General features: G+C 38.9%; 1 protein-coding gene across 1 annotated transcript in view; it reads right to left on the bottom strand.

The window, feature by feature from the left end:
• Window positions 1-21,538, bottom strand: part of DKK2 (dickkopf WNT signaling pathway inhibitor 2) — a 103,507-nt gene extending 81,969 nt beyond the window's left edge. Inside the window, exon 1 of the mRNA XM_058721727.1 lies at window positions 20,586-21,538. Coding sequence (XP_058577710.1) covers window positions 20,586-20,807 — 222 coding nt within the window. The 5' untranslated portion in view covers window positions 20,808-21,538. The remainder of the gene's footprint in view (window positions 1-20,585) is intronic.
• Between the last annotated feature and the right edge of the window lie 3,052 nt (window positions 21,539-24,590).

Genomic DNA, 24,590 nt, shown 5'->3' with positions numbered 1-24,590 from the left:
TAAAATGGAAGGTCAACATCTTAATTTGCATTACCTTTACTACAAATAAGACTGAGGACCTATTCAAATATTTCTTGGCCATTTTATTACTCTTCTGTCAATTGCCTATTCATGTGTTTTTCCTATTTTTATTGGATTGCTTACTTGCCTTTTATTTTTTTTTAATTTTATTTAATTTTATTTTACTTCCAGGATAGTTTATCTCCCTTTTAATTCTTTGTTGACTTATAGGATTTGTTGAATATTCCAGACACCAATCTTTAGTCACACAAGATTTGTGCTGGCTGTATATGCTCATACATCCTCCAGCTAGTGGTCTGTTTCCTACTTTCTTTATGGTGTCACTGGGTAGGCTAGGGTTCCACTTTTAATGTAGTCAAATTTACCTTTTTTTACCCTTTTGGTTGGTGCCTTGCTAAAAAAAATCTCTTCTTATCAGGGTTTGAAAGATATTTACTGTATTTTATTCTAAAATTTTAATATTTTTTTATCTATAGTTATGAGCACTAACACATTGGAATGGATTTTTATATGTAGTAAGGTAGTATTACAATATCAGTTTTTTCCAATGTAAATACTCGATTTTTCCACCATTCGTTTTTGAATAGTTCCTTCTTTTCTTAATGATTGATGTTCTAATCTATATCTAGGCTCTATCATCTGTCTCATTCGTTAATTTGTCAATATCACAATGTTAATTTTGTATCTTTCATCTCTCTTGAGACACAGATACTAAGTCCTATAAATGGGATTACAGAATAACTGAAATTTAGGCAAAAGAAGATACTTTTAGTTGCTGAAATGAAATACAATTTTCCTCAAATGTCTATGTACCAGTATGACAGATAAATCATATTGGTAATATGATTGAACACTAAAGGAGAGAAATTTAATATTATGATAAAAATTGGGACTATGCTAAATAGTGTGATAACAATATCATAACACCTCCTGTGTGCTATCATTTCCCTTTTCCTAAATAATAAATAAGCCTTCCCCTCCCAAAGAGTCAAATTAAAGCAAAGTGATTTGAAAGTCTGAGTTTGGGAAGCTAAGTCACATCTCTATATAAGACTATTAGAGAACATCATGGCCAATCTAAGAAATCATTCTCCTTGTCTGTTTAGCACCCACTGCTAGTTATATGTATCCTAACATAGAGAAAAAGTAAACAAACAAAAACATTTGTAAGGTGTCAAGAAAACATAGCTGATATATGACTTTCAATGTTTTCTAGTCACTAAAAAAAAATGATTAAAGAACCCAGTCTTACTAACAAAGAACAGAACTGACAAAGTGTTTTGTTTTTATAGGATATGGCAAAGGAATGCCACTTGAGTAATTTTTTCCTGCCCTGGCAACACCTCTGGGCAGAACTGATGATTGAATGGGTTTCTAATTTTTTTTTAGTTATGAATTTATAAAGATAAAACACCACCTAGACTATAAACTAAATATGTTTCTCACATATGTATGATGTTATTTTCTTAGGAAGGTCTGCTCTGCTGCATGTGCATCTTATTCAGCCAAATTTAAATTCCTAAGTCATTTTTCTGTGAGCTACTATTAATTCATACCTTTATAGAGATGCCTGTTTTGATCTACAGAGCTAAAAATCTTTCCTAATGGGCTAAATGTGAGTGTGAGGGAAAGAAAAAAGTTGCAGATGAATCCTAGTCCTTTGAGAAATTCGAAAAATGAATTTAATGTCAAATGAGGTAAGGAATCCATAGGTGCAACAGGTTAGGAAAAGGGACAAGATGGGATTTTAACATGGTCAGTTTGAAGTATCTGTTAGTGGAACTGTTGGCTTGGAATTTGGGTATCTTACGCTGAAGCTCAAGAGAGGTTTTGCCTAGAGATACAAACATGGGAGTCATTGGCATATGGTGGTATTTAAAGCCCTAAAATCATTAAATCATGAAGGGAGTGACTATAGATGGCACGTATTATACTGAGACCAGACAAATTCCTTGTCCAAGAAATAATAAAATTAGTTTTTCATGATTTATTCTAAGTAATCTGTGTTATTTCTTGGGTATATCTATTTCCCTAAGTACTGAATTTCATAATCTGCTTTGTGATGCAGTCCAGAATCAATATCAAACCAGTCATTCTCTGGAATAAACCTTTACTTCTTGGTAATCAGAATATCTCTTCCATATTTTATTGTCCCTTTTAGATCAATGGGAATGGTTGAATTATCTTAACACAGTGATATAAAATCTCCTCTGGGTAATAAACTTTAATTCCCCCTTGAGCTGAGTAATTATGTCTGCTTACCTAAAGGCAGGGCCAATCCATTTTGTAGGGCATACTTGAGTGAAGATGAGTAGCTTTTCATAAATGATACGTAATTCTTGAAATTATGTTTTGTGAAAGAGAGAAAATCAGAGGCAGCTCAAAACTGTGATACCATCTACTTCCCTCATTACTTCCATGAATGTTTTTCCTACCTAGCTATTTTCATTATCATCAGTTGTTAGAGGCAGCTGTTACTAAGATGGAAAGAAATGGGCAAGTCCTTAAATATTGCTTTTTTTAAAACAAACAAACAAACAAACAAACAAACTTCAAAACATCTGGGCTCTGCACTGACAAATATTTTTGGTGAGCCCAAATGATTATGTAAGAGATTGTGCAGAAGGAACATCAACTGAATTTCTTCTTTGTTGCCTACAAAGGCGTTTTGAAATAGCCTTTTACTTTCACAGTAGTTTTTGTCAAATGCTATGAAAAGTTTAATGAATTTGTCTGGTTTTGCTCATTTTTAAACTCTGAAGATTACTTAATATTGGAATGTGGTTGCCCGATATTGGCCCATGAATAGAAACGCCACCCATTTGATGTACGATGCTTAACTTTGTTTATTACGACAGCATTTTCCCCCTTCAAGGGACTTTCCCACCCTTCTGAGAATTACCCAAAATTCGAAGAGGTGAAGGGAGGAGACATGAAAGACAAAACACAAAAGAGGAAATCAAAACCAAAAAGTTGGCCCAAACTCTTAGAACAAACCCTATGCCCTGGGTCCCAGCTAAATATGAGTTAGAGGGTTATGTTATCCCCTTAGTCAGAGCTGTCATTGTTAGGCCAGTATATCTGTTGTCACTGGAAAACAGCATAGCCAAGTCATACTTCCCCATGGAGGAAAGTGTGGTGTCAGAATTTCAGGAAGGTCCAAATCAGGACACCTGTGTGCCAGATAGGCCCAGCTGCACATGTGGGCTGGCCAGTGCCGTAGGACACCATCTGCTCAGCACATGGAATGCCAGTTCCTTTGCCTAAGATGGGTTTGAAGGATGGGATTCTTTAAAGAGAAAGCTCACAGTTCGGCTGTGACATCCTTAGCCTTTCTCACATTTTAAAATAAACAATTGTAGGAAGAGAGGATTAAAGGCTTATGTCTGAGAGATGACAAGTAGGGTATATTGCTAGCTCCAGAAGAATTGCCTCAGAAGTTCTCCTTCAGATCGGCATTTGGCTTTTCATTCTGGTGACTGATGAAGTATGACTATAACTCTCAGAAAATTCCAGGTGTTAAGCATGTGCACATTCCAAAAATGCTCTATGTTCTTGTCCCTGGGTTCGCAACAATCAGACCAACAAGGGAATACCTCTCTTCCCTAGTCTTTCTGAAACATAAGGAGACATTTGGCCCACACCTTGACTTCCTGATCATTAATGAAAATCTGGACAGAGAAAATATGGCGGACAATTCAGAATCTATTGAACAACTAGTAGTAATTGCCTTCCCACCCCCCAATAAAACTGACATTTAGAAGAGTATAAATTAACACTCACTTCTTTGCAATTTTGGGGATTGAATTTCCCACAAACTATCTTTATTAAGTCCTTGTTTAGCCATCTATTACCTTTCACCAACTATTAGTAATGATCAGATATTTTAAATGTTTATTTTTTCCTTTGATAGATATTTATCGTCTATTCCTTTTAAAGATTATGGCAATTTGGTTTATTCCTCAGAGATAAGAAGATAAGGACTTTGATTATGTTTCTAGAATTTACAGGTTCATTCTATAAAGTTGTTAAACCCCTAAAACAAAACAAAACAAAATCTCAATATGGGGAAGACAAATTCATTCACTGTTTAAAAAATTGATAGGAATAGGGAAAAAAACAGATTTTATAATGTAATTATAACTATATAATATAATTACAAATATAGTTGCAGTATCATCCTGAAAATATAGTAACTATAACAAAGATCTCACAAAAGTCATTCAATAGATTCCAATTTGACCAAGATCAGAATATTCACCTTAATTTTCAGGCACAGGAACCAAGAACTCATAATCTTAATTAAGCCAATAATATAGACTGACTTCAGAAATTACTTGCAATCCAGATTTAATGCCACTATCATTTTCTTTCTCAGTTCATGTTCCAGTAAAGCATGCTAATCTGTTTCTGTATAATTAACAAATATGTTGTACAAGAAATGAAGCGCATAAAAGAATAATCAGACACACTTGCTAAATTAATTGCATATGGAGTTGTGCCAGTTTCCAGTCTCAGTGATTGGTTGTGTCTCTCCACTTTCTTTTTTTATTCTCCTACCCCATGCCCCCAATAACCACCAATCTGTTCTCTGTATCTACAAGCTTGGTTTTTTATTGTATGTTTGGTGGTCTCTTTCTTTTTTAGATTCCATATGTAAGAGATATCATACAGTATTAGTCTATCTCCACCTGACTTACTTTACTCAGCATAATGCCATCGAGCTCTATCCGTGTTGTCACAGATGGCAAGATTTCACTCTTTTTATGGCTGGATAATATTCCATTATGCATATATATATATATATATAATAATTTCTTTATCCATTCATCCATTAACAGACAGGTTGTTTCCATATCTTGCAAATAATGCTGCAATAAACATAGAGTGCATATATCTTTTTGATTTAGTGTTTTTGTTTTCATTGGATAAATACCCAGAAGTGGAATTTCTGGATCATATCATGGTTCAATTTTTAATTTTTTGAGGAACCTCCACATTGTTTTCCATAGCAGCTGCACCAACTTATATTCCCACTGTGTACGAGTGTTCCCTTTTCTCCACATCCTCATGTACACTTGTTATTTCTTGCCTTTTTTATAATGACCATTCTAAAAAGAAGTGTAAGGTGGCTTCCCTACTAACTCAGCAAGGCAAAGCTATTCTACATTAAAACTACAATCAAATAATTCTGAATTTGAAGCTAGGCCATCACAGGACCTCAGATACCATATGTTGAGCTTGCTCATAATGTAAATGCTCACTTTTGTAGCAACTTCTTCCTTGCTTGACTGCCTCTCACAAACATTTACTGAGTGCTCTGCACATGACAGAAGCTCATAGGGCATTGGGAAGACTGAGATAATATAAAGTTCTTGGCGTGAAGTAGGTTCTCAACAAATATTAGTTGCCCTGTCTTCTAGAAGCAAGGTATTGTGTACTACTCACATTGTGTACTGCCTAACCATAGATAAGCAATGACTATGATTGGAAGCTCAGCCTATTTTTCCTGCTTGATTTTGTGATTGAGTCACAAGTAACTTTCAGTCATGTTCTTCCTTTTCATGCATTTTAGCTGCAGATCATCACTCTTTCAAATCCTTATGTTAAATCTCATTATGGTCATTGCAATGGGCTTGTCATTGGGCACGCGATTCTTAAATCTGATAGCATGTATTCAAAATCAATAATTTGTCCATTGCTCTGGACATTGCCCTGCCTTGATTCCCTAAGATATTTTATTTTTTTAAACATTTTTTTTTTAATTTAATTTTGAGAGAGTGTGAGCAGGGGAGGCACAGAAAAAGAGGAGGACAGAGGATCCGAAGCAGGATCCTCACTGATACCAGCCTGATGCAGGACTCAAACTCACGAACTATGAGATCATGACCTGAGCTGAAATCAGATGCTCAACAGACTGAGCCACTCAGGTGCCCCACTTCCCTAAGATATTTTAAATGGTCCTTGAAAATTCAGAACATCTTTGTCTCAACTATCAGAACATTCTCTCCATTCAGTCTCTGACTCTCTCCACAAGACCATTTAAAAAAAAAAAAAGAAATGAAAAAACAATTACTGCTGAGGTTGGGCTACATTCTTCTTTATTGACATTTACTAAGAACCAGAATTATATTTTTTGGTCTAACTTAATTTTTTAAGTGCCAGACCATCAAATATAGCTGCTCTTTTGTGTTGAAAGCTTGGATTTTTCTAACAGGAAAATTCACAGCACACACTCGAATCCAATTTGTAATCAATCAGTGGGATGTCAGTGGCATAAGACCTGAGTGCTGGTCACTTGTGCTGTTAACAATAAGAAAAACAGAGACTAAAATTCAGTTACAATGTGTTGCAGCTGGTGTGGCCAGGACCCCCCTGGAAATGTAATTTCAAGAAGATTTTTCTGGTTAAAAAAGAAAATTTTCCCTCTGAAAAGTGTTGAGAAGATAGCAGTGGGGCAAATGGGCAAGCAAGGAAATTTACAAGGATTTCCAAAGACCATTTTGGAAGCACTGTATTAATTTGAACAATTGCAAAAATATTTTTACTGAGTTAAAGCAGTTTAGTTTTTTCTCTAAAATTTTAATAGACTATATTTGCATTAAAAAATAACTTTTTATGGACCTTATTGTTTTTCTGACTTCAGTGTACACATTTTAACTAAATGGCACATAAAGTTATGTGTGTCACCAGACAGACTCTAGGGAATTGCACTGGGTTTGATTCGTTCCTGCCTCTTCTTTCAGGAAAAGAGTGGGTTTGGGTGGGGAACATACTGCTGGCTTGTACTCATTAAATGCTTCCTGAACACCATGATCCTCTGAGAAATAATAACCATATTATATAAATTCTGACCAGGTTCTTCTAATGGAGAAGACCTAATTACGAGATATTACATATATATATATTTTTTTTTTAATTTTAAGACTATAAACCCAGTTGATGGTTTTCCACCTTAAAGCAATCAGCATTGAAAGATTTACAATTGAAACCACAATACTGATTCCATGACTCAGAATATCTTTTGGAACTTTTTGGAATTGCTTTCAGAAATGACACCACATTTCTTTGATATCCTTACCTTCTGTTGGTTATTTGGTTAATGGAAACAACATAAAATCACTCAGGGCCAAGCATTTTAAATTAAAAAAAAAATTTTAATGTTTATTTATTTTTGAGAGAGAGAGAGAGAGAGCGCAAACAGAGGAGGGGTAGAGAGAGGGGGAGACATAAAATATGAAGCAGGCTCCAGGCTCTGAGCTGTCAGCACAGAGCCTGACACAGGGCTCAAACCTCCAACCGTGAGATCATGACCTGAGCCTAAGTTGGATGCTTAACCAACTGAGCCACCCAGGCATCCCTGAAAACAATTTTTTAATGTTTATTTTTGAGAGAGAGAGAGAAAATAGGTGAGGGGCAGAGAGAGAGGGAGACACAGAATCCCAAGCAGACTCCAGGCTCTGAGCTGTCAGCACAGAGCCTGACGCTGAGCTCTAACTCACGAACCGCAAGATCATGACCTGAGCTGAAGTTGGAAGCTCAACTGACTGAGCCACCCAGGCGCCCCAGGGCCTAGCATTTTAAATGTGGTATGTTAATCAATATATATAACATTGTTTGTGGTCATAAAGTTGTAGACTAAAATAAACATGTAAACTACTTATGAAGTTAGTTCCAAAACAAAATTTAAGTGACAATATCAAAAGGATGAGTTTTCTGTAATGACTAATTTCAAAAAATAATGAGTGTGGTTGTTTAAAGAAAACAACACCTAGGAGATTATTTTAAACTTGTATCTTTATCAAATTTCATTCTGTGATGGATTTTAGCACACATTCCATCCCTCTTCCCTACCTGCGGTAAAATCTTGTCTACTTTACTGAACACACCCCCTCCACCTTTCCATTTTTAGGTCGCCAGACTCCTACCCTCCTACTAGTACAACTTTGTTATTCCTTATTATTCTTCTAATTCCTCATAAGCATGCCTCTTCCCATTAATGTTTCTTTAGTCCTTTATAAATGGTAAAATTAGGATCAGACCTCCACAGGGAATAGTGAGGCATTTGCAAAGGAAAAAAACTCAAAATTTAATTCCTTCTAAAATATTTAGAAAGGAAAAATCAGACACCACTGCTTTACATTGTCGCCATAATGTCCAACATGAACAGACCTTCTTCTTGAGTGTTTATAGCGATGGTCTTACCCTTCCAGGTCAGCCTGACTGTTCATCAAGGGAATCAGAGTGTAATTTGTGAAAAATGATTAAAATAATGTGCTTACATTTTCTGTTAATAAGGGAGGGATTTTACATACAGATTGATATCCAGGTTTGTTTTATTCATGCTCCACTAAAACAGAAAGCAGAATGTTCTAGTTTTTGACATAATTAAAGTTAAAATAATGAGATAACTAAGTGATGCAATTCAAGTGTTCATTCTTGGAACTCTTTAGAAAAGAAAACACATCAGGTTGTCCAGATTTAATATTGTATTAGAAAGAGAAGCATGGACTGGACCATTTCTGGCTATCTCTTTTAATCTTAAAATGCCGACTGGATTCCACAAGAAGACTACATTTGCTTTTTTGGCTACCTACTCCAAATACCCAGCATGGCATATGTGTCAGACAAATGTTTGTTTACTATGACTATAGCATCTAATACACCAAAGAAGTAAGTAAGCAATCAGCAAGTTGACTGACCTGAAGAATGGAACCACATCTGAATTCTGAAGTGTACCAGTAAAAGTTCTCTAGCTGGTTTCTCTGGCCTCCAGTTTATACGAGGAGGCAGGACAGCACGGTGATTGAGCAGGCTGACTCCAGTAAGACGGCTTAGTTATAAACCCCACATCTTCCACTCAACAATTGTATGGCCCCAGGGATAAAGTAGAGAGAAACAAAATAATTGATGATATGGTGTGCCATCTCACGAAATTCAGACATCACGCTCTAGAAATGGCCGTGAGATGGAGAATAGCCTGATAAGAGTTTTACTTTAAAAAGCTCACTTTAGAAGTAGTACGGAGGATGGTTTGGAGAAGTACAAAACGATTACAATACTGAAATAGTCCATCCGGAAATGATTATGGTCTGAGCCAAAGCAATGACAATTGGATTGACAATAAAGCAGCAGAAGACCTCAATATGAAGGAAGACGTAGGATCCTATACTTTGGAGAATAATTGCTTAGGAGCAGGAATAGAAAGCAGGAAGCCTAGACTATTTTTAGCATGGACAAATGGTTGGGTGAGATTCCAGCACTTGTAACGTGAATGATAAGACTTATTACATTGTTCGCTAGGAAATGCCTCCTTAGCAATACAATACGCTTTCAACAGCTCTGAAAATACCCACTTTCCTGTTTGAAGAATTCTAACAAAATATATTTCCTCTGTCACCGTACATGTGATTTCACATCCACGCAACTTGACTACAATTGGCTTTTCCCCTAAACTTATCCATTCTGACCCCAATAGCCTATAGTGTGTCCAAAATATGACCCTCATGTTTAGTTTCACAGTTTTAAAAATACACTTACTTCTATTATTAAGACACTTATCATGTCTTTCCAAGATATATTGAAAATACATAAATAGTAACACATCTCTGACATGATAGAAAAAAAAGAGCTCTCCTTGAATATCATAGACAGGATATTCTAAACAGGCAAGAGAGCAGTTTGTAGCCTGCAGGAATGAAACAAAAACAAAAACTATGTTTTAATCAGAAAGGTGAAAGTATAACCACTAGCACTGCAATTTTTGGGTAAATCCAAGAAAATCAAAATAAGAAGAAAAAAAACCCCACAAAATCAAAAAACACCTTCAACTTTCAATCTTCCTGCTTATATAAAAAAATCAATCTATTAAAACAGAAACTGAATTTATGATTCCAGAATCATAAAATCCAACTAGATTAACTCATTCTAGCTAACTCTAACTCATTAGAGTTGACTCTAATTCACATTGGCCCTTCATAAATTCAGGGTGGAAAGGTCTTAATTTTATTTTTCATAAAATAACTTCTAATGATGTTAATTAAATAAGCAATATTTTATATTTTGCAAACAGATAAGAAAATATAATATTATTATGAACTAACATTTTACTAATGAGAGAACTAAGGCTCAAAGGTGTCGGATGATTTCTTCAAGGGCCAGCGTATTTCTTCAATAGGCTACCCAGGGCTTCTGAATCTATATCCCGTGCTCTCTGAGGTTCACCTGCTATCCTGTGTAGAGACTGTAACCATTTTCGACTGCATTTTCTCAGAAATAAAATATGTCAGTGCACACAGCATACACTCAGGAAGAACAATACTAACGTAGGATAACAGATTCCGAGTAAACATGTCTGAACCATCCAAGTACCACGTGCAGCATAGTTATCGGTCACCTACTCCTAAAAGTGGAAAGAGAGGCAAAGGTGAAGCACATCGTAGGTGAAGAGGTCCACCACATTTAGGCCAGAGGCCGACATGCTGTTGCAGAAGGGAAAGTGGGAGAGGTCTGAGACAATGCATGCTTCTGTCCATGAAGACCTTCCTGCCTCTGCTTTCTACCTCCCCTCACTGGTGCTGATCCTAAAGGATGGCTGATGTCCCAGCATGGTACCCTGAGTTCTGTGCAGGGTGAGGGCAGGATCAAATGGGGCAGAGGTTTTCAAACCTCAGATTTTGATCAATGAATTCAATGAGTCATTACCAGCATTTATTTATTTATTTTATTTTTTTAAGTTTATTTAATTTTGAGAGAGAGAGAGAGAGAGCCAGCACACCGGAGGGGGGGGGGGGGAGAACAGAGAGGGAGAGAGAGAATCCCAAGCCCTGATGTAGGGCTCGGTGAGATCATGACCTGGGCCCAAATCAAGAGTTGGATGCTTAACTGAGTCACCCAGGTGCCCCGTCATGACCAGCATTTTAAAGAGAGAAAGAGGGAGAAAAAGAGGGAGAAAAAGAGAGAGAATAGAATAGGAGACTAACATAGAATAGAACATGAAGGAAAGGACTAAAATTTCTTAAAATGTCTCACTGCATTACCCATTGTAAGAAGATTTATTTTCGAAACTTTGTTTTGAGGGGTGTGTGTGCATTCTGGATCACAACATAAAATACAATTTTTTCCGTGCATCGCTGTCAGAAAAGTTTTAAAGCCATTGGCCTCTATCCTAGATGATGCTTGGACAAAGGTCAAGCAATCTGTGTTCCTGCCAGCCCACCATTATTTCCTTCCCTTCTTTTGTGTGTTCCTGCTGTTCCTGTGCAGATTCTCTCCAGCCAGACTTCTTGCTAATCATGTCACTAAGTATCATGACTGAAAAAGTGAGCAAGGACAATACAGTCAAAGCCCCTCCCCTTCATTAATTTTGTATATATCCTACTGACATAGTTGTCATCATGACATTGTACTCTTCGATAATACATTTTGACAGACAAAATTCAGAGCTGAAAGAGAGCTCTCCGTGTAATTTATCTCCCACCAGCTTTTAAATCAACTGAATTTAATTCTTCTATAGCGCTTTGTTACCATGGATTTGACAGAAAGTGTTGCTTTTGATTATTTGGAAGACTTGTGTTAGAAGTCAGATAATCCAAGTTCCAACAGAAATTCTTTTGTCACAGGCACTGACATCAGGGACAGGTCAGGAAATATCTCCTAGTGCGGTTCCCTCATATATAAAAGGAGTGAGTTAAACTAGGTGATTTCTAATGTATCTGCCAGCTCCAACTATGCCTACATTTGTCTGTTTTGTACAAGGTCTCGAAACCTTTGGGTGATAAAAGGTTCTCTTGGTTCTTTCTGTAAAGCTCTCCATCTTAAATAATATTAAATAAGCACATTTGAAGAATCCTCTTACACAGTTATGAAAGCATGTTTAAGAGTCTGTCAGGTTGAAAGGAAATGTTAAGAAGGTTTTTCACACTAAAAATTAACAATTATTTCTAAAATAGCAAATAGCAAAAAATTACTCTGTGGTAAGTTGTTCAAGCTATAAAAATAAACATTATATATTGTTTAAAATGTGTATGCACATATTATAATATGTAATGTTTTATAAGCATACATTACAGATTTATTTGCACATTCTAATCAGACATGAGTTGTTTTAACAACAGGTCTACCATAGAGAAAAAAAAAACTGGAGGCCATTTAAATCCCAAGCATTTAAATATGGAGCATTCATGGGAATCTACAGAGCTTTCTTTCATCACCAGTGAGTGATGAGCAAAGCATGAGAAGAATTTGGGCAATCAGACTTGATTCTTGTGGCCTGCATTAGATTAACCTAGGGCACTTTTCACCTGTTTTGTTTTGTTTTGTTTTGTTTTGATAGCTATGAGAAATCATAAAGACTTGGTTGCCTAACTCCTGACAATTCAAAGTTAGACATAAAATGTGTGATTTTTGATATGGGGACTTGTTTGTTTGTTTGTTTGTTTGTTTCTGGAAAGATGTCCCAAACAGTTGAGCAGGTAAGGGGGCTCAGGAGTTTAACCAAACTAAGGGTAGATTTCTGCCTGTGTGGCAAATGATTGCAAAGAAGGAAATCCTCTCAGCAAAGGGGAGACAGTGGAACAGAGAAAGAAGTGTAAGGAAGGGACTTGAGCAAATGCCCACATTTATGGGCAGAAGGTTGTAGAGGGATCAGTGAAAGAAAGAGGGAGGAATGATCCAGAAAGGAACATGGAAACATGTAACACCAGAAGCAAGGGGATAAATTAAGTATAAAGGATAGGCTACCGAGCATAGAGGATGATTGTTGAAAAGATTTCAAGAGAGAAATTAACCCAATGCTTCTTGAGCCAAGTTTCAAAGGGTTAAGATGAAGTGAAGCTAGAATGAGCAAGTGAAGACCATTATTTGAATGTGAGCTGTCATTTAAGTTGGTTTTAAATGACAATCCCCACGCCCATCATCCCATCTGAACCCAGTCTTTTAGCTCATTACCAGATAGAAACACTTATTGGCAAACAGCTGGTTTCCAATATGCTAAAAGACTTTCACTCTTAATGTAACATTGTTAAAATACTTCCAAATCACCTGAATCCTGGAATAGTCCAAATAAAACAAAGAAAGTGAAGGGAGTGGAATGGGAATTATGAACCCCGAATTTCTAAGTCCTCCTCGCAGGACAGCTGACACTCAAAAAAGGGTTGTAAACCTTCCAAATTCTCAGCAAGCTCTCTGGGCCCCAGGCTGTGCAGAAAGTGTCAAGAAACTTGCCTTTGCAGAGGCTATCTTACTTTGGAGAATACCAAATTAATGCTGTCGGCAGCAGAGTCTAACATGTTTTTCAATTATTTTGGTTCCTGTGGTTAAATAACTAATATTGCCATGGCTGTTAGGACCCTCACTTACTGTGATTGTATTTTAATGTCTGGTGTACCCTTGCTTCTGTGTATTTCACCAATTACTCAATTATATGCTATTTTGCTTACTTTATACAAGACAGCACTGACTCACCATCCCTCTTAACATTAACATTCGATACAAGAAATGTAATAGCATGTTTGTGTGTGTATTCATTTTGTCTTGTTTTGTTTTGCAATCTTGCCCTTGGTGCCACTGAGTTCATTTGTTTCCTTCATGCACATCACATGCATTTATTTAGTTACCCCTGCCCGGTTTGGTGGGGAAGATGAAGCAGCATTTTCTGTTTTTTGCGTGAGCACTTGACTTGGTCTTAATTATTTCTGTAATGGTAGCAGTAATAATGACATTAGCACAGTAAATAAGTGCGCTTCCCTTTCCCTCTGGCTCAGTAACATAAATATGATTACTCTTGGTTGCTATTGTTACTTATCTTATTTTACATATTAAAAGAAAAAGAACCAGAGATTAAGTAACTTTCCCAAAGACATTAAGCTGGTCAGTGGCAAGTCAGAAGTTGGAACCTCTTTGGAAAGTATAGTGCTGTGGGGCTGCTACAGATCATCTGATTCTCCAAAAGGAAGCTAGAGAAGTCCAAAGCAAGGGAAAAGCAAAAGCAATCAGAGGCACTAGCCCTTGATGATTTTTCCCTTATCTGATCAGATGTGAGTGATGCCAGTCAAACCAACTCACAATCCTTGCAGGGAGGTCACTGAGAAGTCCTCTGCCTTGCTGGTGTCAGTGGGCACCTTGTGTCCCTCAGATGCAGGCAGATAAACACAGGAGAGTGTGTTTTTTGCCTTTCTGCACTTAATGCTGTGTGACTTGTACAAACTGCATAACCTCTCTGTGTCTCAGAAAAATTATTGCTTTATCATTTATAAAATATTTTATCATTTATAAAAATAAGGATGACAATAGGACTTGCCCTTTGAAGGGCTGCTGAGACGTTCGAAAGAGTTCATTATAATGAAGCATTTGGAGCAATGTATGGCACAGAGTAAATAATAAATGGAACTTTGTACTAGAATTTAATGTGTGCTATAAGTACTTATAAGTCAGTGAAGGAAATAATATGTCTGAGGACCGCTTACTTCCTCCAGTCCCCAGAAAAAAAGAACACTCTTATTTGGAAAGATATAGTACAGAGAACTAACATCTTTCAGGAAATGTTTGCATAGATCCACTATTTTAAGAAATCAGTACTCCTAATTGTGACGCTTTCATGTTTTTCCACTTAATGTACCTATTCCCTCATTAATTTTATTTATTTGTTTTAGACAGGGTGCAGCAGTTAGAATTCGTATGATTATAAAATATGTAACTATCTATATACCAAATTATAATACATAAGTGGAATCAACCAATTAAATTAGGCACTGTAATATATTTCAAAGGATAACTAATGCACATTTGTCCCTTTTATCTATGAAGGAGAAGAAATGAGGTTTTAAAAAATATACTACTTTTGTGCTTTTTTCTGATTTTATTGCTACATTTGTTATTTGTTATTGTTTATTGCACATAGATAAATCTCAACTACTATTAAGACTCCACAAATAGAGTCTATTATGGTTAAGTGGTTATGGAATCAGTGTTGAAATAATAATTGTTTTTTAATGCTACGTAAACGAATTACTTGAGTTAAAATACAGCATTTTAGACCTGATATTGAAATCCCTCTGCCTTAAAGTTTCATCTGGCTCAATTTATCGTTCCAAGGACAAGGATTTATGGGATGAGCTCTCCCTGAGGACATCTGATTAGATGTTGGTATCATTCATGGCCTCCATCATCATTGGTTTGAACCCAGAGACATGGGCAGTAACCCAGAGCTGCTAGCACGAGAGACTTGTTGGGAAGCCACTAAAAATATTTGGGTGGTGACTTTTCTTCCTGTGGACAGATGTTCCTATCAAAAAAAATTTCCCATATTTTATATCAGTTGACCTCTTCATTTGGGAGAATAGTTTATATTTGTCCTGAAAAACAAAACAAAACAAAACAAAACAATTAGAGAAAAATATGTTGCTGTCCTCTAGCTCCTGGCAAGAGGGGACAAAGGAGGAAAAGAAAATTAACCTCTGCTTACCTTCCATGATAATACTAAATTTTCATTATGCATTCCATATTTAATCTTTCTGTTATCTTAAAGCAATCCTACACAATGCAAAAATTTATCCATGAACTATTATTAATTTTTTCTCCTTTTGGGTTCTGTTTCAAAATTATTTTTAAAAAAATGACTCGTGAGAGTCATGGGCAGACACACATAGTAAATAAATCTTTTCAATTGTGAGATAAGTAACTAGGAGCAGCTTTACCTTCTTTTTATAGATAAGCACAAGTAACCAGGGGTCTAATGAAGTAGAATGACTTTAAAGGGCTGTGAGGGAATCACAGACAGAAAAAAGATTGTAATTCATTTTGATGTTACATCAATATCAAAGAATGAACAGCTAGAAAATTGTGGGTCGAAAATGGTAAATATGTTGAGTATTATAAAAGACTTCTACAATTTAACAAGTTATTTTAATATCCATTTAAAATGATTGTGCAAGGAAAAGAAGAGGAAGCGGCAACATTCTTCTAGAACAGAATACATCAGTTACCCTTCTATTACATTGCTTTCTCTACTTTAAAAACTATAAGATTTGAAACATCCTGGGAGGAGTTTGTATTGGAGGGGAGTACTAAAAAAGACTCTGGTAGGGTCAAAGTCACAGCTGGAGTGAGTTTAAGTACCCTTGTCCCTTGCTCTCTCTACTCTAGCACAAAAATAAAATGATGGATGCTCCTACTTAGATTATCGTTAAAATACTTTTCTTGCTATTCACGAGGTCACCTTCCACTTGCATCGACTATCAATTCTCTATTATTCACAGTGAAAGAAAATGAACCTTACTGCAGATTGTTTCAAAACCTTTCTATTTTAGAAAGTTTAAATTTTAAAAATGATTTGTTTTCCTGATTGCACTTAGCATCAGGTGATGTTCAGAAAAAATTGCAGATGTTTACTCTCTAGCAGGAGAAAGTTGGGCTGGGGTTAAAAAAAAAAAGTCATGGGTAATTTCAAAAAGTGAAGTGATCACCTACAGCAAATAGGCCATCTATTTTATATACAGTTTACTTCTATGAGCACTTTCCTGAGTATTCATACATACAAATAGCCGTGGCACTTTTTATTAAAGAAAATGCAATACACAAATATTAGGGCTCTCTAACCGACTCCCTCAAGCTTCTGTTTCAACATATTTCAAGCATTCTTTTTTCACAGCACAACGTTATCCAAACCTGCCCAAATGTCCAAGTTATATGAGAAAATCACGGAATCGAATTTATGTTAAACCGGTTTTCAGCTTCTTTTTAGAGACACATGCCAGGAAGCTTATTTACATTTAAAATGTACTTATTTTCCACTCTTCTACTCATAACCTCTAAAAATATTTCAAAATCCAATAGCATTGCATTCAAATTAATCTGTCTCAAAGAGACAAAGCAAGGAGTAAAGAAGACTGAAAGAAGCAATTACAAGCACAAATCCAAAGGTTTTCCATTTGGAAAAAAAGAAAAGTGAATTACAAAGCTAAATTGATTTTTTAAATTACTTGTTTTTTTATTTGTTCTTAAAGTGGCCTGTAAAACTTGATTACTTCGAACTCCAGAGGTGATGTCAAGCAACGGTGTACTTATTCAGAATATATGTATCCACATGATATAAAAGATTTTGTTTAAAATTATTTTTAACTTAGAACATTTGCAATAATCTCTTTAGGAAGGGAAATATCTTGACATGTATATATGTTAGTAACAGTCTACAAGCTAATTTATCCCACATACATATACACTATCTTTTAAAACTCATAAGCAATAGATGAAAATGGAAAGCCAAGTTAAAACATAAATGTGAATAATTCAACGAAATCATTTTTGCTACTTCTGTATCAATCACTTGAATACTGCCATATTCAATTTTGTAGGTCATTTTCCATCATAGCTCATAACTGTCTTTTTGAAAGCAAACCTAAAAATGAGAATCGTAACACCTCTGGAGAACAGTATGTTCTCTTTTTGACCTCTCCTAATCTTTCCTGATCTTCAAAGGCATCTTTTCCAGGAATGATTTACAAATAATCCATCTCACCTATAGAATAAATAGAATTCCTATAAATAAGAATGTTTTCTTCATACGAAACAGTCTACATCGAATCAAGAAAAGCTTCGGGCCTATTTTCTCATTTTCACTTTTGTAGATTAATGAATTATTAAATTCCTTCATTAATTTATTCTTCAAGGGCAATAAAATCTTTATTTTAATTCTATATTCTGAAAGTAAATCAGAAAAAAAAATTATTCAATTTTCACTTAAGGAAAAGAAGACCAAAAACTAAGTTTCTGATATACCTGCTTGAATTTGCATCCTACAGTTTCCTGTTCCTGTACCTCTGAAACACATACATTTCAGCATCATTCATCAAGATTGGGGGAGGGGGAGAAAATCAAATTATCAGGCCTCAGAATGACACTACATAATTAGCTAGTTTGATCAGTTGGCACTTAACACCCAATCTTCTCAATCAATCATATTTTTCTATTCTGATGGATAAAAATTCAGCTCGGCTACACTTCAATTCGACATTTTTTTCTCCAAAAAAGGATGTGGCATCTTCCTGTTTGAATAGTCTTTCTAACTTCCATTCTATTATTGAAAGTGAGAGTACAAAGAATTTCAGAAACCACCTAACTAGTAGATTAAAGAAGGTAAAGAGACCTGTAAATATTCAAAGAATTCTTCTACTTCAAAGAAGATAGATTTTTCCATTTGCTTCTTCATAATAGAATACATTTTAGATCACCCGCTAAACAAGTAAGAAGCCAGAAAATAACAAAAGATAATCCTCTCATTTTCCACCTATCTTACTTCAATTCAACTGTGTTTTATCTTACGTTACCACTATCTCTTATAAATTCCAATTTTCTCACAAACCCATCATCAAATTTTAAGGATATGGTATTACAGTTAAGTAAATATAATGAAATCTATTCCCCAGAACCACTAAGTTATGGAGAGTATTAAAGAAAGAAAGAAAGAAGAAAGAAAGAAAGAAAGAAAGAAAGAAAGAAAGAAAGAAGAAAATTAAACTCATTTATAAAAATAAATCAATTTCCCATTTGAAGACATCCACATAGAGTTGCAACCTCTTTAAGGAGCAGATATTTGGACACAGAGAAAAATAGGCATATCAAAACATAAGGCATAAGCTAGATTCTGGGCTGCACTCCTCAGTTTAGTCCATGTAAACCCATGGCTAATGACAGTTCTGACATAACTGATAATTTGTTTCAGGAACATCAAGTGTTGGGGCCCAGTGGTGACGGAAACAGAAAGTCTTTTACAGAAACTCACAGGATGTACATTGATTAAAATCGATAGGAACCTCAAAAGATCATTGGGTCCACCCCTCTGTCCTTGGCTGAACTAAACATCTAGCTCTCTTCAACAACTGACAAGGCAGAATTCGAAGTTAGGAGCATTAGAGAAAAGTCTTATGATTTGGATTGACAGCTTTGTTTCCTTCTAAACTTTGCCTCGTTTCATGATGGATATCTAAGGGAATGTTAAGTGCATTACTATGGAAAGTGTTGGGTGTTTCAGAGGGAAGAGTAAAAGGGAATGACAATGGTCACATAAGTGTGGAGGTATGTGCACAAGACATGCGAGAATGTGCAAAGGACATGTATGCATGTAGTATTTATGCATGTAGTATGCACGCATATGTATAGTTCATTTCCCTGGAGACCCTTAAAAAAAAAAGTCCTGTGGTTGTAGACTTTGTATTCCTTTGAGAAGACAGCTGAAATGTTTGTCATTTCAAAGCCTAGGAAGCATTCTGGAACTGTAAACCTAGCAAAACTGTCCCCGTGAGAGGGCAGTAGGGGACCAAACCCGGGCCAACTTTTCCCTCATTGTCCATCCAGGACTGGCCCTTGCTCTCAACTTCACCCTGCCGCCTGCGCTAGGAGCAGGGGCAGTGGAGGACACCAAGAGCTCGCACAGCGGGTGCAACAAGGTCCTCCGATGAAACCAGGAAACCCAGGATCTGTGGGGCAATGAGCCGCTTTCACGGGTTGACAGTTGTGCTGAGAGGTGCGTGTGCTGTTTGGCATACTGGCTTTCGGTTTTGGCTTGCTACAAAAGGAGCAGAAAGGGGGAGCTGTCGTGGTTCCCAGTGCCCACAAGGCCCCCTCTCCTGGCTGCTGCGCTCTGGCCACAGAGGGCCCTGAGTGTGCACGCTAGTTTTATTGTTTGTGAATATTTGCGTAACTCTTTGCAAGCGACTGTCAGTGTGTCTGTATGACAATGTGACAAACGCCCTCGAAAAGTTTCCGCTTGCGAAATGCCTCCGGCGTGTACCTTGCTATGTCGCAGGCACCCTGGTCGCCTGCGTTACGCGATGCTGTCAATGTCGCTTCATCATTTTGCTGCCTCCTGGATGATTTATTTACAATGCTAGAGAATTGAGAAATGGATTGTCCTGAAGTTTTCTGTCTGTGACCTCACTTCTTTGAAGGAAGAAAGTGGTTGGGAGGGAAGCAGAACCTGAAAGAGGGTAAATCCCCCCTCCACATTGTAAAATGTAATGGTTAAGAGACCAGGACCTGGCCCCAGACCGTTTAGATTGGAATCCCACTCTGCCACTTAACACTAGCTTGTGTGCCTTGGGCAAATCGCTTCATCACTCCTTAACTCAATTTCTTCATTTGCAGAATGGAGGGAGTATCAGCGCCTAGCTCATAGGGTTGTGAAGATTAAATATATGTAAACGCTTAGAGCGGTGCCTGACACGTAATAGTTGCTATGTGTTAGCTGCTATTAACATTATCATCAGCATTGCCATGTTAAATTTGGAGAAGGACCATTCCCCACCGATACGCTCTGGATTTTGACCATGCCCATGTCCCAAAGGAAAAATGAGAGAACCCTAATCCGCCCGGTCCACACCCTCCAGCACCAGCAGCCACCAGCCACCCCTGCCCACGAAGATCTGTTCTGGGAACCCCTCCCTAGCTGTGGTGCGCGCCACACCTGGGGACGCACTTGAAAGGTTGAGGCGTGCAAAGGCAAACGAGGCGCTCAAGAGCGCTGGTCCCTATCGCTCTTGCTGTAGAGTGTATTTGGAGTGTTTTCCTACCTGCCCCAGGTTTTTGCCCTTCTTACTGCCGCCGAAAGCCAGTCCTTGGTATGTGCCCGCTGATCGATTGGCGGCCTGGGCAGGCGTCTCCCCGCCCAGAGAGGACTTGATGGAGTTGAGTTTGGCCCGCGAGCTGCCGAGCTGTGAGCTCTCCACCATCAGCACCGCGGCCAGTAGGAGCAGACATCGGGACGAGTCCTTGCCCCGCATCAGCGCGGCCATTTCCTGGCGAGGGGTCCCCGGGGAGGCGCAAAGCCGGGAGGGGTGCGGATGAGAGAGGAGGGAGGACCCCTACACCTGGCCCCTCACTCGGGGAGAGGCGGATCTCAGGCTCTGTTCCCCCAACCCCACTTGGCTTGGGGGGGCCCAGCACCGTGTGAACTCAGTCTCACGCTTCAGACCAGGAGCGAGAGCGACCAGAGCGAGACCCGCTTCTCCAGCGGGGCAGGAAGTTCTGCAGTAACTGGAAGCAATCAAAGGCGAGGAGCACTCTCGCCAAGGAGGCGTGACCCGAGGTGCAAGAAGACCCAGCCCCACAGACCGCACCGCTCCAGTTGCTCCTTGCCCCGCACCTCCGTGGTCCCGCCGGTCCAATCGTCCTCTTAATCCCTCTGGACCCGGATCTCCGCGGTCCAATCGTCCTCTTAATCCCTCTGGAGGTCCACACCAGCTCCTTCTCCCGCGGCCTCAGTTGCTTTTTTCTCCTCTTTGCCTTCCTTACTACGCTTTAAGCTTTAAGCCTCCACCTTTGCAGGACACAATGCTAGCGGACGCTCTAATGGGAGATCAAGAACGCCCCAGACGTGACCCTGGAGGTCTGAGGCGAGCGGAGGTCTCCCACGCGCGCAGGCACAGTCGCCGCGAAGGGTCGCTTCCCGGTTCACACCCGGCAGCCTACGGCTGCCAGAAACGCAGCAATGCCCTGGGAGCGGTCTCGCGCGCGGATCGGTCTCCCTCTCTCCGTTTGCTCTCTCACCGCCGCCCCCTTTGCTTTTTATAGCTTCCCACAGTGGGGTTTTTTTTTCCCTCCGCCCCCAATTCAAGAGTGACAAAGAGTGAAATCGTTTCTCTCACCCCCCACGTTCCCGCCCCACTCTTTTCCTTCCCCCATGCGGCTGCTGCTTCTGCGGCACCCCCTCCTGCCTCTCCTCCTTGCCCCCCTCCCACACCCCTCTTCACGCTACAACAATTGAGAAAATGGGATTCAGTCCCAGAGGAACGTGAGGTCTCCTAATTCCTGACCACAGCTCCAGACGGTGGAAAGACCTTTGGGGACGGACGGAGGACAAAAGTGGAAGTGGAGAGGGGCAGGTTTCCACCGCCCTTGGGGACCACCAGCACCCACCTCCAATGCCTGACTCCTACTGGGGCACTAGAAAGCCCTACAGAAGATTTAGAGAAGTGAGCACCTGGGCGTTAATGCTGTGGTCTGTGTACGCTCGAATGCTCAAGTTGGGTTTTAGTCTTTGCCTCCCAGTCGTTGTGTGAGGCTGCGCAATGCCGTGTGCCAAGGGGTGCCCAACTGAGATGGATGGGGGCTTTGGAATTGGGGAGAAGACGACCTGAGAAAGGGGAAAAATGTTCCTATTCTTTAAGCCCAGGAGACATTTGGGATTTTCTAGTGTCTGCCTTCTGCACCTCTAACCCTGGGACCCCACCACACACGCAGCGTACGTTTATGTCTCTGGGGCTGGGAGGAATGGGGTGCCCTGAGTACGCTGCGAGGGTTTCAATCTCCCAGTTCTACCGGGCACCTTTACCGTGCCAGGCAACTGCCCCCTTTGCAGAGAGTAAAGCCCAAACTGGAATCTACGGAGGCAAGGGAGCCTTTTGAGGCTCTGCTTTCCTCAGCTTCCTGCCTCCTAGCTTCTGGGAATTCCATGGGAAGCCTTTCCTTCCAGCTCACAAGGCTCCCTAGGTCCGGTTTGCTTCTGAGAAGGTCTAGGAGGATTTAAGAGGGACTGGGGCGCCCAGCGCGCGGCGCTTGGGGGCGCCAGTGGCAGCAGCCGGACAAGGCGCGGAAGTATTGCAGGAGACAAGGCGTCCCGGGCAAACTCAGGGCTCGGGTTTGGAGCGGTTTGGCGGTTAATCGCCAATGCTTCTACTGCAATGAAAAGGCTTGTTTGGGAGTTGTATTTGTCCTTCTCAGGCTCTAACGCCTGCGCGCAGAGAAATTGAGGCCGTGAGCACAGCTTGGCAGCTAACAGCTAGAGAAGGAGGCTTATCTCCCGAACTGCACTCTAGATCTGATCTGTGGACCCGATCCTAACAGGATTCCTGATCCTAAAGCACACCAGCGCCTATAGGAGTATGCGTTCAACACGTCGCTAAGTGAGAACGTTAGTGACTCTTTTCTTTTCCCCACAAAAGGGCCGAGTTCTAAAGTAGGAATTTATGTCTGGGGTCTCCCAGACAGCACCAGCCTTGCGTGTTTCTCTGCCCTGATCTGTGAGTCTGTCTGGCGTGGAATTCTTTGTTTTCAGATTTTTTTTTTTTTAAACACAAGCAAAGAGTCATTAAAACTGAGGAAACCTCTGGAATCTTTTATCTCTGGATTGCCTTTATGCTTCCTTAGAGTAGAGATTTTCACATTCAATTTTTTTTTCCACTTTTTAAAAATATGCCTGGGAATGTATTTGCAAGGACAAAGGACGCATTACAGGACTAGTGAAGGGCAAGGAAACTGATTGATATGCTATTAATGAGTACTTGGGATTCAGTGTTTACACCTTAAGGAAGGTGTATCTTTTGCCTTCTTTGTGATATGCCAATTAGAAAATATTAGAGAAATGGAGAAATTCAAGTTAGGAGGCTATTGGTTGGGAATTTTTCAAGATCTGGAGCAAAGGAAAAGACAAAAGAGAGCTAAATGATATGGGTAAGAAATCATTCTACATCCATTTGAAGGTTGCAAATATCCATCATCTGCTAAAGAGGGAACACATGTATCAAGAGAAAATCTGAAGATACTTTGCCTGTCAGTTCCCTCTTTCCTTACTTCCAACTAAAGTAAGATCCCACATGGTCATTCCTAACTCTTGTCAATATATCTGCTGAAAAGCAAAATGATGTGAAGCTCAACTTATGTACTCTCAAGAAACCCCTCTTCTCTGGGTATCATGATAGAGATTATCTCAGTGGTTTACATGACACCCTATACACTCCAAAAGGAAATTTTTGCAAATCAAAATTAAAAATCAAAGTTACATTTAGGTGCACTAACACTTCCCCATATACATGAAACTAAATCACGCTATGGAATCAAATGCTTAAATATACACAATTACACCTTAGGCTAAACAGGAGGAGGAGGAGTTTTTACAGGAGGTAAAAACTAATTGTATTCATGATCCAAGTGCTCTCTTTAAATGGTAGAACAGACACACATAACCCACACATAGACAAGTAGATATACATACACAAAATCAACTAACTGCAAATAAACATAATCCTTTGGACTAATGTCATAACCACACATGTGTTTTCTCGTGTGTGTTTTCATAAGCATGAAGATACAAGCTTCATAATCTACTTGGAAAAATGGATTTTTTAATGCATTTTGCAATAACATCATTAGGGAGTAAATATATAAAGGCAATACTGTACAGAAGTAAGGAGAGGGTTTTCTTAGAAGAAAGTGCCTGAGCACTTTCTCCTTTGGCCATATTTTCCCTTCTCTCTCTGCTCCTCCAGTCATTTTGGTTCCGTTGAAAAATAACCATCTCACTAGTTGTTTCTGGATCCTGGTTTCCTTCTGACTACTTAGCCCCACGGTGAGCTAAGTGCATACACATAATTGCCTTTTTCGTGTTTTCTATCCCATTATCTCTCCCCGCAATGGCAACCACTTCCTACATAAGTCTGTTTAGCAGTTGTTCATGCATTCACTGCATATTTATTGAGCTTAAGGTCTTGAGAAGACAAAGGTGCATAAGACAGTGCCTTGGCTATGGAGAGGCTTACGGTCCACTGTCAAGGCCTTGCCTCACTGAAATCTGCCTCTCG

This window comes from Neofelis nebulosa, chromosome 3 (genome assembly GCF_028018385.1).
Source record: "Neofelis nebulosa isolate mNeoNeb1 chromosome 3, mNeoNeb1.pri, whole genome shotgun sequence".
Lineage (NCBI taxonomy): Eukaryota > Metazoa > Chordata > Mammalia > Carnivora > Felidae > Neofelis > Neofelis nebulosa.
The sequence above is the reverse complement of the archived record's forward strand: the minus strand, read 5'-3'. Positions and strand labels throughout refer to the sequence as shown.